This window comes from Diplotaxodon limnothrissa, linkage group LG16 (genome assembly GCF_057381915.1).
Source record: "Diplotaxodon limnothrissa isolate DT_005_m linkage group LG16, D_limnothrissa_male_GT1.1, whole genome shotgun sequence".
Lineage (NCBI taxonomy): Eukaryota > Metazoa > Chordata > Actinopteri > Cichliformes > Cichlidae > Diplotaxodon > Diplotaxodon limnothrissa.
Window position 1 is genome coordinate 33,266,462 of NC_140611.1, and position 19,512 is coordinate 33,285,973.

The 19,512-nt window shown below is 38.3% G+C and overlaps 1 protein-coding gene across 2 annotated transcripts in view; it reads left to right on the plus strand.

Annotated features, from left to right (window-relative positions):
• The first annotated feature begins 15,202 nt into the window (after positions 1–15,202).
• Positions 15,203–19,512, plus strand: part of mlphb (melanophilin b) — a 40,185-nt gene continuing 35,875 nt past the window's right edge. For both annotated transcript variants that reach the window (XM_085374739.1, XM_085374741.1), the window contains exon 1: positions 15,203–15,327. In XM_085374739.1, the coding sequence (XP_085230865.1) occupies positions 15,203–15,327 (125 nt within the window). The remainder of the gene's footprint in view (positions 15,328–19,512) is intronic.

Consider the following 19,512-nt stretch of genomic DNA (forward strand, 5'->3'; position numbering starts at 1 on the left):
AAGTTGCTGCAACAGGGATTGTAAACCAGCTGTCTGCAGCTGGATAATCGTTACAGTCAAGAATGACTCATTTTTAAAAGAGTCTCCAACTCACCATCATGGCATAGAGTATATCAAACAATATACACCATGTAATCATGAAAAGCGGAAACTATGTAGTAAACAGCATAGTGAAGTAGAGGGCAAGAAGCCAAGCGAGTGAAATAGCAAGTGGAATAATATTTAAGTCTGAATGTTCCGCCTTAGAGGTTCATGTAGGGGAGCAGCTGTTACATAATGTGGCACAAGCGTGGCAAACACTTTGACATGGGAGGAAAGCAAACACTGCTAGCTACTTCAGGATGGCACAGAGTTCAGTGATAGATCTTTGGACCCTCTGCCTCTCATAAATGACTTTGGCTAATTGTGGTAAATCACCATCTCACATCCATCTGAATCCAGATCCAGAAATAATTAGACATTAGAGAACATTAGAACGAAAGAAGCAGGACAGAATACACATGTGTGAATGAGAGAGACACAGGTGGAAAGGTAAAGATGCAAGGAGCAGAGGTGGTGACTGTGGATGAGTTTAAATGGCTGGGTTCAGACATCCAAAGCAAAGGACTGTGCACAAGAGAGGTATGGAAGACAGTGCAGGCAGGGTGGAGTGGGTGGAGACGAGTTTCAGGAGTGATTTGTGAATGGTTTTAGATGGACGAAAAGACATGTAGCTGAGCTAAAGATGTTAAGAATTGCATTGGGAGTGACCAGAATGGATGAGAATAGAAATGAGCACTTCAGAGGCACAGTTTGGAGACACAGTCAGAGAGGCAAGGCTGAGACGGTACATACATGTGCAGACAGATGCAGACTGCAGTGGAGATACTGGACCAAGGATGTTGAAGATGGAGCTGCCAGGCAGGGGCAAAAGAGGAAGAGCTGAGGAGATTTATTGATGTAGTGAGAGTTGATGTGACAGATGGGGCTGTAGGGCATAGGGTAAGGTGCAGGCATCTGCTGTGGCAACCCCTCACAACATGTGGGTTGCCCTAACTTAATCATCTTAAGTAAACAGTACTTAATTTTTCTTTTTAAGGCAACGAGTTTAAAAAAAAATTTTACATTTCTGGAAACTAATTACATTTAACAGTGTATAGGGAGCCAAAAGAAGAAGCTAGAACATCAACAACAATGGAGTGTTTCCAGGTTGCTGATGAGAAAATTAATTAAAGTTTCAAAGTGTTTAAAGCCAACTATAAAATTCATTATACCCATCATATCTAGATCACATAATAAACACTTGCCTTTAACCTGAGCTGATGAGCATTTTAACAGTTAATCAGTGACCCATGGTCATGAGCTTCACTGCTTGGAACCTCAGGCTCAATCCTCACTGGACTCACCCAGACCACAACCACTCGCCTTTCCCCGTCCAGCTCCTCCAATGCGTAAGACTTTTAACATTTTCTTTTTTTTTTTCATTTATGTTTTTGAAAGGCACAGAGACAGTACAAGAACAAGATACATCATACAGTTGTTTCAAAAGACTTTTGACATTTTCATCTGGACTTTGCTCACTACTTCTCAAGACCACCCTGATTCCCTTTTCCTTCTGTTCCTAGTCCATCAACTCTCAAGCCACAGTTTCTCTGCCAAGCCCAGCCAGTTGTTAAGTTCATGTTCCCAGCCTTCCTGCACTAGTGTTTCATAGCTCATGTCTCTTGTATTCTAGCTTGCTAATCACAGTACCTGTTTTTGTTCTAACCTGGTTCATAGTGTTAGTACTTGGTCATTTTGTTTTCCACCTCTTTGTAAATAAAGTTTTCTGGATTCTTAGCTCTGAGCCTTCATGGTGAATCGGCTTTTGAGTCTGTTCCTCACTGCTGGCGACTGAGCCGTGACAATTCCTGGTCTCTTTATCCTGCTGTCAGCTTTACTTCCTGCCTCTGTCAGTCCTACCTACTGCTTAACTGTCTGCCCAACCCTCAATATTTTCAACTGTCTTGAATTTGTCACTTCTGCTTCTACTTGGTGTCTATAATCCCCCTCTCTTTCTCCTGCAAGTAACTAGATTGTCTTTATCTCATGACTTACGGCATTTCCATTGTTCCTTATGTTTTTCTTCGTGTTTCTAACTGATCACCATAACTTTTTGGACTGTCGTTTAATGTTGCCACAGTTGTCACAGTTGACAAATGTAAGGGACTTTCTATAAATTATTCTGCTCTCGATAATTTTCCTCACTAAAATTTAGCCTGCATTTAAATCACTGTTCATTGATTTAAACGTGGTCATAACAGACACTTTATTTATCAGTTAAGAAATTAGAAAAAATTAAAATAATAAGTCCACCTACCAACAATCTTTTATTGTACATGAAAATTTAACAGGGAAGGTGGGTCATAGTTAACCAAAGTTGGTATGTGAGGTAAGATGGATGTTAATACAAGATAGTTTGGTTCATTGCAATCCTGCCATCATGATTTAAATATCCTGGATGGATGGTGACTATCCGTGTAGAGAAATTGTGAATGTTCTCCCAGTATCTTGATAGATTTCATCCAGGTGTACCCACTTTGTCTTATCTTCCTGTGACTGGCAATCTGTCCAGGATATTCTCAGCTCTAACAATCATGTCTTCTTCACTGTCTTCTTCTAAATGTACTGGCAGATGAAGGCTGTTTTGAATGTGGTATATGTTTTAAATCTTACTTTTTTGCAATGCAATAACCCGCTATCAGCTTATTGTACACTTTCACACAGTGCACCAAGTTGTTTGTCTGGTTCAGTCACCGTCATCACCGTTTTGAAGTTAAGTGTCTTTTGAGAAGGAACATTTCATTTCTAAGTGGCTCTTCAGCTTGCTGTGAACAATATTAGAATTTGCCAATTTCCTCAGACAGATGATGCAGTCAAGCTGAAAGCTAATGAAAACTCTTCTCACCAGCTGAACATTGTATACTATAAAAAATGAAAGTGTTTGTCAGAGCTGTGATAATCCAAAAATCCTAATTATGCTGGTCTGAGGCCCACTGTGCTTGTATAACAATTGTATCTTTCAAGTCATATCGGCTCTTTGTATTTGCAGACATGGAGAAGCTGATTCATGCAGCAATTGCCTCATTAGTGTAATTCCATTTATTCATGGCTCATCAAGAAAAATGTCTCCATCTGCAGTCACTACAGAAAGTTGTTGCCAGCCTCCTAATCCTCTCCAGGGGATGAGGCCATATTTTTTCTTTCAGTCCCTTCAACCCTTCAGTGGTTTCTTGCCAGCTTTACAATTTTAAGTGCACCCACAGACTGATCACTGCTGAAGATTTTTTGGCCTTGATCCTCTTACCAGATAACTTGGAAAGAACACATCTGTTGCTCTCAGTAACCCAGTGCTTTTGGAGGAAGCATTGGTGGGAACAGTGGACCCAAAGGATACCCGGATACAGAACATAAGATTTTCCAACGTCACTGTGTTAACTGGATGTTCATGCATCTTGCACCACACCACTTTCAGCTTTAAACTTGTATTGCACAGTAATCTGTATCCAAACCTCTAGAATCTCTAGGCAAGAGATTTGTGGCACGTAAAGACTTAAAGTTTGATTGGAGATCTACTGAACAGTAACAAATGAGCAGTAAGAGGTCCCAGAATTCTGAAATCTATCAGAGTAGGGTTTCAAACAACACTTTTCTAGTCTTACTGACAATAGCCAGACCTTGAATCAGGGCCGTTCATGCATCATCATGCTGCTGAAGTAAAAGGAAACTTTTAAAGGTTTTGATGTAATTTGTGATTGTGCTACATCTAACGTTAAGAGCTGCTGGTGTCAACTGCCAGGTCTTCATAAAGATAAAGGACTTTCTCTGGTGTAATTAAAACAATTTAAAAAGGGACAATAGTTTTATACTTACCAATAAGATAATGTTCAGTCATATGAAAGCAAAGAGAAGAAAGCTGGGGCATTTCCCAAAACTTCAGACTTACTTTGTGGAGTGTATTACATGATCGATCATACTGAGAGCTTCTTCCAACTATTGCACGATAACAAGCATAAGAACGCTCAGAGGCTTATGAGTCCCAGAGTGCATTAAAAAGGTATGATTCATTTTCCCTAAGCAGTGTAGAAAGAGAGGCTGAGCAGCACACTTGACAGCATACTTAACAAGACAAAGTATCTTTAAATTGAACATTTTAGCACCAGAGTGTGGGTGCTGCAGACCAAATGACAAAAACACCTTTTGTAAATGCTGTCCAGATGCCGGGAACAAACCGATGACATCATTTTTTTTACTGACATGTCAACAAAAAATAAAACTGTTTACGAATCTGACACACCATCATTTTGGTTCGGTTTAGGGCTTTTTGGAACAACTGCGGCCAGGATTTAAGGAAACCGTGGTCATTGGCTGGAAACAGTAATCAAACCAAGTCACATGTTCAAATCTTCTGTTTTTCTTTTAGACAAACAAAATTCACAAGTCGCATCGCTTCTGCGTTGATTCCTTTTTGGGAATTTGCTTAAATAACATAGCCTGTAGTTTTTCTAAAGAGGACAGTCAGAGGTTAAGTAAAATACCTCTGGATTTTTTTACACTCCAAATATGTGACACAAAAGTACAAAAACATTCATGCAAAAAAGGAAATGGAAAGGGAGATTTTTTTCACTCTCTGTTGTGTGGAATATGTGACTGCAGCACTAAAACTGTCTTTAGAATGAGCCTTTGTCAGTTGGTCCAAACAGATTTCACATAAGAAAAAAATGCAAGGACAGCCAGCAGTGCCCAGCTGGATGTGTGAAAGGAAACGTTTCCAGCTAAAGCCTCTGCAGTCTTAAAACAGGGGATTCCCATAAAACTACTGCTGCGCTGTGTTTCCCATTAGAAAGTGCATAAAGAACCTTTTAACATTACAATATCTTTATTCTAATCTTGGTCTTACTTTACTTAAGAATGATTCAATAAAAATTCACTAAGTGAAAAGACAGTGACCGCAATATTAACACTCATAATAAAAGTGGGCTCCTATTTTACCATCTAATGCTAAATTCTGGAAACAGAACCACAAACCTTTCTGATGCAAACAAGGATTGTGCTCACTCCCAGTCTGCTGGCTGAATCTGATGACGGACATGATGTCAGTACAAATTTCCATATTCAAATTCTAAGAAATAAACAACAAAGAGAAGTGCATAAATTAGTTTAATTAAGTTTTTATATATATATATTAAAGTTGTTAGTGTATGTTAGAACATAAACTGCCAAATTTATGAATCAAAGTGCCAAACTGACATAAAAAAATCACAAATATATACAAGAGAAAAACTCTGAAATATATGAGAAACAACTGAAACTATAATGGAAATCATCCAGCAGTCTGTGGTAGCGAGTGGCATCTATTTTGCTGTTGTCTGGGGGCAGCATTAGTGCCAGAGATGCCAGCAGGATCAACAAACTGATCCACAAGGCTGGACTCATCACTGGTCAGAATATGAAGGCGTTTGAGTCAGTGAGGGTCAGGAGGTCAGTGAACAAACTACTCTCCATCATGGAAAACCCATCACACCTGCTCCACTCCAACACTTCTGAGGCAGCAGAGCTCCTTCTTCTCAGGCTAATTTAGGAAATCATTCCTACCAGTATCAGGTTTGTTCACCTGTCACATCCTGTGACAGGTGAGGCATAAGATTACAAAGATATTTTTGTGTTTTAACTTCATGCAACTAGTTTTCTTACATTTATAGTGTACATATTGTTTTTAATGCAATTTGCACTTCTCTCTTACACAATGTCAGGCTTACTTTTACTGTTTTTAACTAACATTATTTTTACCTGTTTCTTTAATCACATTTGTAAATATATAAATTCCTTACCAGGCACTGGTGACCAGTGTTGGTCAAGTTACTTGAAAAAAGTAATCAGTAACTAATTACTGATTACTTCCCCAAAAAAGTAATCCCGTTACTTTACTGATTACTTATTTTCAAAAGTAATTAATTACTTAGTTACTTAGTTACTTAGTTACTTTTTAAAAACACGATTTACAACCTGAAGAGGTGATAAAGCGATAGATCTTTCAGCCCAATTCTACTTTTTCTACATAATCCATCATACAAAATGTAATCAAATGGAAAAGTCTCTTTTTTTAACTTGTTTTATCATTTTTAATCTTTTAACTTTATGCATCAAGCAAAAATTTAATTATATGCAACATTCTCTGAGTTGAATAAATGAGTTTAACATTTAAACCTATTTTCTGCACATTCCAGCACATAAAATAAAATAATTTTTTGTGTTTACACTCACTCTTTCAAATAGATGCAAGTAAAACACAGCAGAACATAAATAAAGTCAAAGACTCAGCGGTCCTGTTGCTCTATTTTCACCTGTAAAGCAGGACTGCAGTAGGCGGAGGTTTACCCTGGTGCAGGTGTGCAGCGGTCAGTGGAAGGATACGGCAGTGTCTCTGTGAGTTTCCCATTACGTCGTTGCGCTCTTGGTGCTTCCTTGGAAGTTTAGGGGTTTTTTTCGCTGTAAAAAGAAGTTTTCTTCCCACGCACGATGGACGCTAATGTTTTTGTCACTTTTTATGGAATCAAACTCAAAGTAAGGTCAGTACTTCCACGCTTTAAACGCTGCATGCTCATACTCTCTCCCGCACTCGATATGTGATCCATTGTTGATCTGCACACAGCTGTTGTCACTAACGGCGCACTCGCTTACGTCACTGTCGTGAGACATTCTCGCAAAAAATCACGGTTTTAGTAACGCAGTAACGCAGCGTTCCTACGGGAAAGTAACGGTAATCTAATTACCGATTTTGCAATAGTAATCCCTTACTTTACTCGTTACTCGAAAAAAGTAATCAGATTACAGTAACGCGTTACAAGTAACGCGTTACTGCCCATCTCTGCTGGTGACACTTTTATTTTAACTGTGTTATGTATTTGTTGTTTGTTTTTGGCTGTACTATTTTTACTCAAACTCTTTTTTCATGCTGCTGTAGCACAAAAACGTCCCCTCTGGCTTCAATCTGTCTGTCCATCTATCCATCTATCTACAGATACGGTTAGCCTAATTGTGAATACATTAACACAAGGAAGATGAAATTGTTCTCAATAATTCATATCCCCAGTGGACAGAGACAAATATCATAACAAAGCAGAAAGAAAACTGCAAAAACAGGTTAAAACTTCAACTCAGAGATGATCCAGTTAGTTCAAGTTAGTCATTAATGTGATGCTGCATGCTTTGGATTATATTCTAAGAACTTAGCACTGTCACGACCATTTATTTAAGCTAACTAAAAGCCAAGATGACTTGAAGTTTGTATCTGTTCAGAAAAACACAAGACAAAGTAGTGCAGCATGTAAAAAAGACCCAGCAACACATGATGAGGTCCATGGACACATGCACACATGCACACACACACACACACACACTTGGACACAGAGACTCAGCTGATACTTCATCAACTTTCAATTTAATATAGAGAAAAACTTTCAGTGAAGGCATGACTCCCTTAAATTCCAGGGCATCTGAGTAAGTTTCCTGCTGTTACAGGCTTATCGCAGCATTGAAAACAGGACCTTTCCCTACATGCTTTCCAGTGTGTACAGGAAACAAGGCCCAGAACTCCTGAAAAACCAGGAAGAGATAATCAACAGGTCCATGTCAAAGTAAATTCTTAATCAAAATGGGCCTAAATTCAAACAATAGTGAGAAGAGGCATAAGGAGAAATTCTTTCACTCTTTCAAATAGTTTGTTTTCAGTTTTTCATTCCAGATTTTTAAAAAGGCTAAATGGGGTCATGATCTCTGTGGCTTCAGTTAAAACTTAAAAGTTAAAGTGGAATAAATGCAGTAAGAGGTATTTATCACAAACTGTATATAAAAAGACTTCTTCTACATTTAAAAAGTGAAGCTGATGTGCAATTGCCTTAAATATGCATTCTTTCTAATGACCAGAAGAGGGCAGTCCATATGATTACAAGTTGTTTATTTTTGGTTGTTTGTTTTTTAATGCTGATGCATTTGTAGGATACGTGAATATTATTATTTTTTGGGGACTCACTCAACAAAAAAATATCTTAAAACTAAATTAAATAAAGGCCACACACTAGTAGGTTGTTAAGAGCTGCCATTTCCATACCTTGATCTAATCAATGTTGTTAGCTAACATGGCTTAAATAAAGTTCTCTTGATGGTTTTTTGTTCATGTTAAAAAAATTTTCCTGCTTCCAGTTTCAGTTTTCTGTACCTTCTCCGTGTTTCACGTCTGGTTATTTTTTGTCTCTGTGCTTCATGTTTCCTTTTTTTCCAGGTCTGTCATGTTTCTATATCTTACTGTCTAGTTTGCGTCTTTGTGAATTGTCTCATTTTTCCTGTTCTACAGTCTGTGTCCTGTGTCTATGTTTTCAGTTTTGCTTCCCCTTGGTCTCATTATGTTTGATTGGGCACAGCTGTGTTCCCTCCTGTTTCCCATTCCCTCGTTACTGCCTCTTGTATTAAAGCCCTGTGTTTTCCTTGCTCTGTGTTGTGTCGTTAACCTCCATGTACTGTATACCCGCTCTGTGCTGTGTGTTCCTGGTGAAATTCTAGCAAGTCCAGTTTAGTTTCTAGTTCATGTTTGAGGTTTTTGGTTTATTTTATAAAGTTAATTTCTTATGACAAGTTTCTCCAGCAAATAAAGTTGTGTTTAGAGTTTAAGTCCCATCTCTGAGAGTCCTGCATTTAGGTCCAATCCTGCCTGCCACACAACACATATGATGACACTATAGAGCATTATCTCAGAGTTCCATGTAGAATAAATAAAATTTACAGATCTGATTTTTGTTGTTGCTCTTTTTTTTGTTTGTTTGTTTTTATAGTGTGACACAAAATTAGATCATGGCAGATGGTCAGAGAAGTTGTCCCTTTGAAAAGAACGCAAGTTCAGTGTGCTTCCAGATTGAATTCACTTTTTAGACCCTGAAGCTATGTCCCTATTTTCTGCTCTCCATGTGTCTCCCCCTGCTGGTGATTATAAACAATGCATGTTTAAGGCACTTTTGCATTGACTTCAAACTACATCCATCATATACCTTCTATGCAACATAGACACACATACTTGCGAATTATTGCTAACTGATTACAAAATTGGTAGAATTAAACTCATTAAAACCAGCTTCTTGAATTTTATTTATCTCGCAACAAATGGTAGCATTTGTCAGATAAGACAATTAAATTTCAAAAGGTAAATACAGCTGAGATAGTTCAAACATCAAGTGAAAAATTAATGGTATTTACTGGTGTTTATTAAGGCTGCTTAGTTTGTTTTAAATATGTGACCTTAATTGCATCCATCTGAGCAGATTTTGAAAGATCGCCATCGTGTCCATTTAAATACAGAAGATGAGAGGAATTTATAAACACAGTGTAGGTTGTGTTTATTCAATTTTACGAAAAGTTAGAGGATGATTCATTTTAAACTTACAGCATTGTTGCTAGACATTTCTGCATTCATTTGTCACCATATGTAACAAAGTATTAGTATAATAACTCACTATAAGTTAATAAATAAACTTTCTTTTTGTAGGACTTTTTAACACAAGCAACAGTCACAAAGTGCTTTACTGAGGTAAATTGATACAATTAGCCGGTATCAAAGGCAAAGTGAATACACATAAATCAAGCAACACAACACAAAACACAAACACCACCCTAATGCCTATATGAACAGTTGGGATTTCAGCTGCTTTTAAAACATGTCACAGAGTCAAGGGTGCGGCGAAACAGACTCGGAGCAGTTCCATATTATAGGCGGGGGCCTAACCTCATAAGTCGATAAAGGAAAAACTGAAATTTAAACCTGACAGGAAGCCAGTGCAAAAGCTTTAAAAGCAGGGTGATACACGAAGACTTATGAGAGTGAGTTAAAAGCCTTACAGCGGCATTTTAAACAGACTGGAGATGATTAATAGATGCTTTATTCAGACAAGAAGTGCATAATCCAAAAGTCCAAGCAAGAGGAGATGAAAGAGTATACAGGTATCTCCAGTTCATTTTTTGAGACAGTTCTTAGCTCAACAGTATTTCTTTAATGAAAAACAACAACAACAAAACCAAAAACAACAGCATTTTAGAGGCTTAATATAAGCATCAAATGTCAAAGGCTGATAAAAAGTTAACCCAAGGTTCCACATGTTATCTTTCAGACAGGATGAAAAGGACCCCAATCACTATTTGATTTTGCCAATAATGTTTCAGGAGTGATAATTTGTCACTCTGTTAAGTGACAAAAAGTTATTTGCCATCATTTAAAATGGATAACTTGTCAATTTGTGAGGTTTAAAAGAGAGATATAGTTGAATGTCATCTGCAAACAAATATTAAGAATTGACTATACTACTATACTATACCTAATGGGAGAATATACAATATAAATAACAAAGGACTTTCAGATCCTTGAGGAATGCCATATGTTAGACAAGCAACACTCACCAAAAGCTTCCCACGGAAACCAAATAGTTTGAAATGAACCAATCCAAAACAGGGCTGGAAATTCCTATCATGCAGTTGAACGTATGGATCGGGATCTGATGGTCAATGATATCAAAGGCTGAGCTGAGGTCAAGCAAAACAAGGACTGATCCCTTACCTTATCTGCTTATCTGCAGCCATCAAAATGTAATTTGAGACTTTAAGTAGAGCAATTTCACTGGATTTCTTAACTTTCTGAAATAAGAATGAAATTTGTGAGGAATATTGATCATCTCCAAAACATTCCTTAATTGTGTCCCAACAACCTTTTCTATAGGGCTGGCCTTTGCCCCTGCAACTAAAACACTTGAAAAGGTGAAGCTTTTACTTTTAAGGCAAATGTCTCCATTTGTGTCACATTTTTCAGTTTCATTCCCACACTTATCAAGTGTTGGCAGACAAGTCGCAAACTACATGTAAGCGCATCAAAATGATAGTGACCAAAACAGTCACAAGGTTTTCTGTGCTGCACCATATTCCTATGCCTATATATATGACTGGCAGAAACCACTTGCCAACTGTGTAGGGAATGCACATTTGTCCAGATCAAAAGACCGGCCGCTAAGCCTGTAAGAGTAAGCCCATCATGGGCAATTAAAGTCCTCTTCAGTTCAATAATTGCCTGTGTATATTCAAATTGTTCCAAATTTGGCTCATCTTTGAACAGACAATTTTTTATAAGCCAAACGTTATTCTAGTATGTAATGTGCATATTGGGCTAGCTCAGCCTTTCCATGTCTTGAAAGAAACTACTGTATGTATATATGGATCCACCCACTGGAATGTAATAAAGTCACAAAAATGTGAAGTGCAAAAAAAATACTGTGTTCATGTTTATTTATTGCACAGGGAACTTATAGGGACTAGTGGTTGCACAAACAAGAAAATTGGATTGCTGAACCTGTCACATGGCTCAAATCAGCCCTTTTGGTAATACACACATGAGCTGAGGGAAGGAATGGGAGAAAATCCTATGTTTATAAGAGGAGAATGACATAAATGTATTACCAAAGAGAGGTCCTCTCAGTTCAGTCCCTGTTGATTTTCACATTCAGTTGGATGCTTTACCTAATCATCTTGTCTTTGTACATTCTCATCATCATCTATGAGAAGTTTCTCCAAAATCGTGTGACTGTAATGATTTCAACACAAAATAAGCACTTCCAAGTTGTAGCTCAAAGCATAAAATGTTTGGCTTTGTACTTGAACCTGATAGCTTTCTGACAAAGAAAACTGATCCACCTGCTGTGTTAATAACAGGCCTACAACTATGTTGTGTTTCTAAGTACTCTTTAAACACGGCAATGCATCAATTATTAACAGCAGTGATGCTTTTTGGGGGGGGGGTTGCTTTTTTTCCCATGTTAGAAGATCAAGTGTTTTTCTTTTCAAAACTATAATGGAGGATATCGGGTATTAATTAAGTAAGGTTAATAGCTCTGTAGTCATGCATCACACTTTCTCATCTAACTCAGGATCCACTGCATGTGACTGGCTTTAATATAACCTCCCGATCACAGCATGTTCTGACCGTCCTTGTGATCTAATGCTCCCAAATAATTGCTTGCAAATTGATTGATTACCATTATTGAGCTACTTTCCTGACAAAATAGCAAGTCCAGTATATTTGAATAATGCTATGGATGAGGCCTGGGGGGAGGGCAAGCTTAAAGCCAGACCTTTTGAAGTAAAGTCAAAGAAGGCGGAGAGGAGGCTGTCTCCCCGGCTTTTCTTCCTCTTGGTTAACAAGACATGTGATTAGCATTGCTGTCTGCTACTTAGTTTTTGCCCTGCAGTCAGCTTTGTCTGCCTTTAGAGGAAACACTGCCTGCAGGCAACTAAACCACCACAAAGGTAAGTCAGTGTCTTGTTAATGTGTTCATATCTCCTGATTTGTAAGAATCGTGTTACTTTAATTGTCAGGGTTTTAACTTGTGTCATTGGGGCAAATGTATGTCTTGAAAAGTTTTAACTTTTAATGAAAGACACATCTTTTATGTTTTTTAAAGTCAATTTCCTTTAATCTCCTCAGAGGTAGCATAGGTTGCAAAGAGTGTAAACTGACTTTATGAGAAATAAAGAACTTGTTTGCTATCGCTACAGTTTCTTAGAGCAAAACTATCCCAGGATTAATGTCTCCAAACCTGCTGTAAAACCTTCCCTTTGCAAACATAAGGATTGCTGCAAATCACCTGCACCTGTTGAATACATTGCAGGAACAATAATTTCCCTGAATTTCATTTCAGAATATGTTCAGTTTACAGACCTCAGAAAATAGGATTATTAAAAGTAAAGTGCCATACTGATTGCTTTTGGGAATTTTTAATCTTCTTATTCACTTCTTTACAATGTTTACTTAATACAGCACAGCGAAATCAGTAGCTCACACCCACTTAACAAATACACGTAGAGGTAGCATAGCTCGCCTGTTAACATGTAAGAGTTTAACTGTGGGAAAACTGTGAGAAATGATGTGTTCATATTCTACCATTTCAATGAAACTTGTTTTTCTCTCAACTGGCGCGCTTGTTTTTAACATTACTGCCCACTTGCACAAGGAGAAATTAGATTTGGTTGGCCAGTCACGTGATGGAAGAGTTGTTCTTGCATGGCCTCTGGAAAACAAGACAATTATGTGACCATCCGGAACATTCCTTCACTTATTTATGTGTATCATTCTGTCAGCTTGAGTGGCCTTACCTCATCCTCTGAAAGTAATGCATTCTGAAACCGAACCATGTGAAATATTTTGTCGAGGCTCCATTATAACAGAAACTTGATTAAAATCCTGCAGTGATGTAATTGTTGAGCTGTGCCAAACCTTTCTGGATCACAGGACAGATCCATGTGGTTGAGAAGGTTTAAGCTCTTAATATAGTGGTCTCATATGTTTGGGCAAAACAGTGAAAAATGAACTTGACGGTAGATTTCCCCATAGGACATTGTTTTCAGCTCTTGAGTGACAGCTTGAGTGACTCACAAACACAATAAAGCTTTTCTATGAAGACAGGAAGTAAATGTACTATACTGTAGAGTAAAGTCCCATTTTGAGGCCTTGAAACCTTAGAGCATTTTGACATTTGCCAAAAGTAATCACTATAGGGTGGAGTGCAGTATTAGTATCAGTATCAGTTAAAGCCAAGCAACAAGCCCTGGAGGTTTGAAAGTGACAAAGACTGCAGTTCTTCTATTGGACATTTGAAGCTAACTCCAAAAGCAAGTCAGTCACCACAGACTGCCGTAAAAATCATTAAAATGCCCAACTTTACAGAATATATGCCCCCTGCGACAAAAAGTGTTTTTGCTTTTAGTTTCTAGTAGCCCACATTCAGGTTTATTTGCTTACATTTCCAGTGGAGTTTGCAAACCAAACTTTAACGTCTGTGGTCTACTGGGTCTTTGCAACCCATTGAGGATTATAGGCTTACGTTTTAGTTAACATGTACTCAGTTTGTATAGAACGTCACCTGTATATACTACCCAAGTAGAAAAAAACAGCTCTTTAAACAGGAAACACTCCAATTCCAAAACGTATGAGAATTCATTTCTTTCTGTAAATCTGCCCATTTAGCATTGTGGCTAAAACAAACAGGACACACACACTAGCTGGGTTGACGTTGACCTGGTGGATCTTAAAAACTGTAATAGTTGGTCAAGTATTCACTCCATGCGAACACCTTGCAAATGCTAGGTTGGGCCTTTCTTTACTCTCAAATAGCCTCAGCTCTAAGTGTCATGGATTCAACAAAAAGAAATCTGAAGTTCTTGTTGATTGCATGAACTTCATTTGTCATTTGTCCAGATTTGTTCCAGCATATTCCTGATTCTACTGGATTTAGATCTAATCACTGGGGAGGCACAGTCTACTAAGATTAAGGTCATGTTCATGAAATTAGTTTGAGATGACACATTCTCATGCTGGTAGAAGCCATCGGAAGACAGTGAACTGTTACCACAAAGAGATGCACATGGTTAGCAGCAATTATCTGACAGGCTCTGGCATTCAAACCTCAAGTGATTGGTATTAAGGGGCCTAAAGTGTTCAGTGTAGACTGGTGACACAAGGCATAAATACAGCCTGAACCTCATCATATGCAACAATGCTTTTTAAAGCCAAAGCTGGCATCTGGAACTGGTGCAACTCTCTAGATTCAGTCCCATATGTCTTTTTGTAGCCACTATAGGAAGAGAACATTTTCAGCACATGCAGGGATGACTTAATAAATCTGAACCTGACCTTTAATAATAAAACAATCTTTTTCTCATACAGTAGTGAGACAGGATATGTAATGCATATCCACGACCTGTGCTGTTTGGTTAGATTTTGCAAACTGAGTTCAGTGAGTCAGTTCAGAAAGCTGTTTATTAAATTCCACTTCCACTCTCCACTCACACGTACGTTGGACTTGCAGGGACATTTACATGCAAACTTTGTTTAAAAAATCTGTTTTAAACACTTAGCTTGCACTAATAAACATGACGTGATCAACCCCAAAGAATGTGATAGAATTTGATCACTCACATGTCATGCTATAAACCTCATCATTCAGAGTTTATCTTAAACGTTACAATGCATGCAGAAATGTTCCTATATTGTTATATGCCACGGGGTGCTATTAATGCTGACTAATGACTTAAACTACTTCTGTTTGTTACAGCCCAAAACCAGGGAGATTGCTAGTTTGCAGGCATCAGGTTCACAATCATGCCTGGCAGCACTGCAGGCAAGAAGCTTGATCTTTCCAAGCTCACAGATGAGGAGGCTCAGCATGTGTGGGAAGTTGTCCAGAGAGATTTTGATCTGAGGAAGAAGGAAGAGGACAGGCTTGGGTAAGTTCACTTATTTCTCTGTAATTTGTCATTGGTGTAGATGTCTGGCTGGTGTTTATCCAACTGAATTATTTGGCAGCAGTAAATCATAAACTGTTTAACATTATCTACCAATTTCAAGATGGTTGGAGTTTTTCCCACTAATAGGTTTATCTTTAAAACTCAACAATAAAACAGACCCACATTAAGTTACACAAACGATTAAACAAATTGAATTAAACTTCTTTGAAATGAAATCTCTTCTACTATTAGATCTCCTCTTGCTCTTGTATGTATTCACCTTTATAATTTGACTTGGTAAATTATGGGACTTTATTCTGCTACCCTAATCTATCCCACATGCGTATGCTGAATAAGGATTACATGATTATTATATGTGAAACACTTATTCTTTTGACTTTCTTCTTGGTATTCTGAGACCACTGTATTGCAGTGTTCATTGCCTCTCAGTGACAAATGCTTCTGTTGATCCATAGAGACAGTTCATGTGTTGTTTTAAAAGTATGAAGTTTGTTTTGTTTTTTTCAGTGCTCACTGTTCATTGTTGATCATTTAGGAAATGAAGCTCTGCATCCAGTCAGCTTATTTAGCTTATTTAGTTTCGGCTCATTATTTTTGCATCACTGGCCATTTTCAGTCCTGGGGTGAAGAGTAAGGTGGTTTTGTTGAATCTGCTGGCATGTTTCAGTTAGGCCACATGTCATTTGGCATGTGCCCTTTGGTGCGTGGCTCACTGGGTTATGTGATTAATGAGACTGGGCTGTCTAGTGTGATCTCATTCTGAGGTGTTGCATCAGGGCATTTCGTCAAATGTCATGTGCATCATTACTCACAAGGTGTTTTTTAGCTTTAGTGCCTTAATGCACTGCCCTTGGTAAAACGGCCTGCCTAACCATGACTTGCCTCATTTTTGTGACCTGCACTCTTAACCTAAGGATGTTGAAGGAGTTACAGTGGCAAGGCAAGGCAAGGCAAGTTTATTTGTATAGCACAATTCAACAACAAGGTGATTCAAAGTGCTTTACAGAGACATTAGAAACAAGAACAAATAAAAAGCATGATTTAAAATTGATTAAAACAAGCAAATAAACTAACTAACTAATTAACAAACAAACAAACAAACAAACAAACAAACAAAACAGTATATAAAATCAAAACAGATAAAATCAGAACAGTAGATAAAATCAGTAGTTAAATGTAAGTTTTGAAATTTAAGCTTAAAGTGTGGATTTGGTGCTTTATTCAAATGCAGCTGAGAACAGGTGAGTCTTCAACCTGGATTTAAATAAACTGAGTGTTTCAGCTGATCTGAGGCTTTCTGGGAGTTTGTTCCAGATATAAGGAGCATAAAAGCTGAATGCAGCTTCTCCGTGTCTGGTTCTGACTCTGGGAACTGATAAAAGACCGGATCCAGATGACCTGAGGGATCTGGATGGTTCATACTGGGTCAGGAGGTCATTGATGTATTTTGGTCCTAAACCATTCAGAGCTTTATAGGCCAGCATCAAAACTTTAAAGTCTATCCTCTGACGGACAGGCAGCCAGTGTAAGGACCTCAGAGCTGGACTGATGTGGTCCACTTTTTTGGTCTTAGTGAGGACTCGAGCAGCAGAGTTCTGAATGAGCTGTAGTTGTCTGACTGATTTTTTAGGTAGGCCTGTAAAGATGCTGTTACAGTAATCAAGCCTACTAAAGATGAATGCATGGACTAGTTTTTCCAGGTCCTGTTGAGACATCAGATCTTTTATCCTTGATATATTCTTGAGGTGATAGTAAGCTGACTTTGTTATTGTCTTAATGTGTTTTTCTAAGTTTAGGTCTGCATCCATCACTACACCCAAATTTCTCGCCTGGTTTGTGGTTTTTAGATGTATAGATTGAAGTTCTCTGGTGACCTGTAATCGTTTTTCTTTGGCGCCAAAGACTATTACCTCAGTTTTGTTTTTGTTTAGCTGGAGAAAATTGTGGCACAACCAGTCATTGATTTCCTCAATGCATTTACCAAGAGCCTGTACAGGGCCTCGGTCTCCTGGTGACATTGTGATATATATTTGTGTGTCATCTGCATAGCTGTGATAGTTTATTTTGTTGTTGTTTATAATCTGTGCCAGTGGGAGCATGTAGATGTTAAACAGAAGGGGTCCCAAGATGGAACCTTGGGGAACTCCACATGTGATACTTGTCTGCTCAGATGTGAAGTTACCTATTGATACAAAGTATTTCCTGTTTTCTACGTATGTTTTGAACCAGTTTAGTACAGTTCCTGAAAGACCTGTCCAGTTCTCCAGTCGTTTGAGTAATATGTTGTGGTCAACTGTATCAAATGCTGCACTGAGATCCAGTAAAACTAGGACTGACATTTTTCCACTGTCTGTATTCAGACATATGTCATTAAACACTTTGGTCAGAGCGGTTTCAGTGCTGTGGTTCTGTCTAAAACCTGACTGGAAGGCATCGTAGCAATTATTCTGTTTTAAGAAGTAACTGAGCTGTTGAGAAACTGCTTTTTCAATGATCTTACTTAAAAACGGGAGATTTGAGATTGGCCTGTAGTTGTTCATTTGTGTCTTGTCAAGATTGTCCTTTTTCAGTATAGGTTTGATTACAGCAGTTTTTAGTGATTCTGGAAACACACCTGATAATAAAGAAAAGTTGACGATCTGTAACAGGTCTGACTCTAAAGTCTTTGAGACCTTTTTGAAAAAACTTGTTGGCAGGACATCTAAACAGCAGGAGGAGGAGTTCAGTTTACCTAAGATGTCCTCCAGGTCTTTGCTGTTAATAGGTTGAAACTGTTTCATGGTGTTTAAACAGTTTTTTGGTGGACACAGTACATATCCTGGATCTGCTGTTGATGTACCAATTGCTTGTCTAATTTTTTGGATTTTTTCAGTGAAGAATTTGGCAAAGTCATTGCAGGCCATGGTCAAATGAAGTTCAGCTGCCACTGACACAGGAGGGTTTGTTAGCCTGTCAACTGTAGAAAATAAGACCCGAGCATTATGGCTGTTTTTAGTGATGATGTCAGAGAAGTAGGACCTCCTTGCATTCCTCAGTTGTAAATTATAATTGTGAAGTTTCTCTTTATAAATGTCATAATGAACCTGGAGGTTTGTTTTTCTCCATCTGCGCTCAGCTTTCCTACACTCTCTTTTTTCATTTTTCACCAGTGTGGAGTTTCTCCATGGAGACTTTTTCCTTCCAGAGATAACCTTCACCTTAATGGGAGCAATAGTGTCCATTACATTTAACATGTTAGCATTGAAGCTATTGACGAGCTCATTGACTGACCCTCTGGGCAGGTCAGGTGTTAATGGGAAGACCTGGTTAAAAATTGCACTACTGTGTTCAGTTATACACCGTTTTGTGATCACTGTTGTTGATATATTTGTGTGGGCTGAGATTTTACTTTCAAAGAAAACACAGTAATGATCAGACAGGCCCACATCAGACACAGTAACCTTTGAAATGCTCAGGCCTTTGGAGATCAGTAGGTCAAGAGTGTGTCCTCTATTATGTGTGGCCTCTGTTACATGCTGAGTCAGCCCAAAGTTGCCCAGAGTGTTACTCAGGTCTTTAGTCCCTTTGTCCTGAGGGTTGTCCACATGAATGTTAAAATCCCCAGCAATAATTACACAGTCAAAATCAACACAGATCACAGACAGCAGTTCACTGAGGTCATTAAAAAAGTCTGTGCAGTATTTGGGAGGCCTGTAAACATTAAGAAACACAACTTTGGATGGGGCCTTCAGCTGTAAAGCCACATATTCAAAAGACTGAAAACTTCCAGGAGATAGCTGCTTACATTGAAATGATTCATTAAATAAGACCGCAACCCCTCCTCCTCTCCTGCTCGCCCTGACCTCACTGATAAAACTGTAGTTAGGAGGGGTCGTCTCGATGAGAACAGCTCCACTGTTACTTTGGTCCAACCAAGTTTCAGTTAAAAACATAAAATCAAGGCTGTGCTCAGTGATTAAATCATTAATTAAAAATGTTTTCCCAGCTAGAGATCTAATGTTTAATAAAGCCAACTTAAGTGTTTTAGAGGTATTACTTGTCCCCTCGTGTTTGGGAGCAGTCTGTGGCACACAAGGTATGTTTACTATGTTTAAAGATCTTTTAGAGTGCAGCTCTCTGTGTTTTGACCAGGCCACATGTCTCCTGTCACCTAAAAGTACAGAA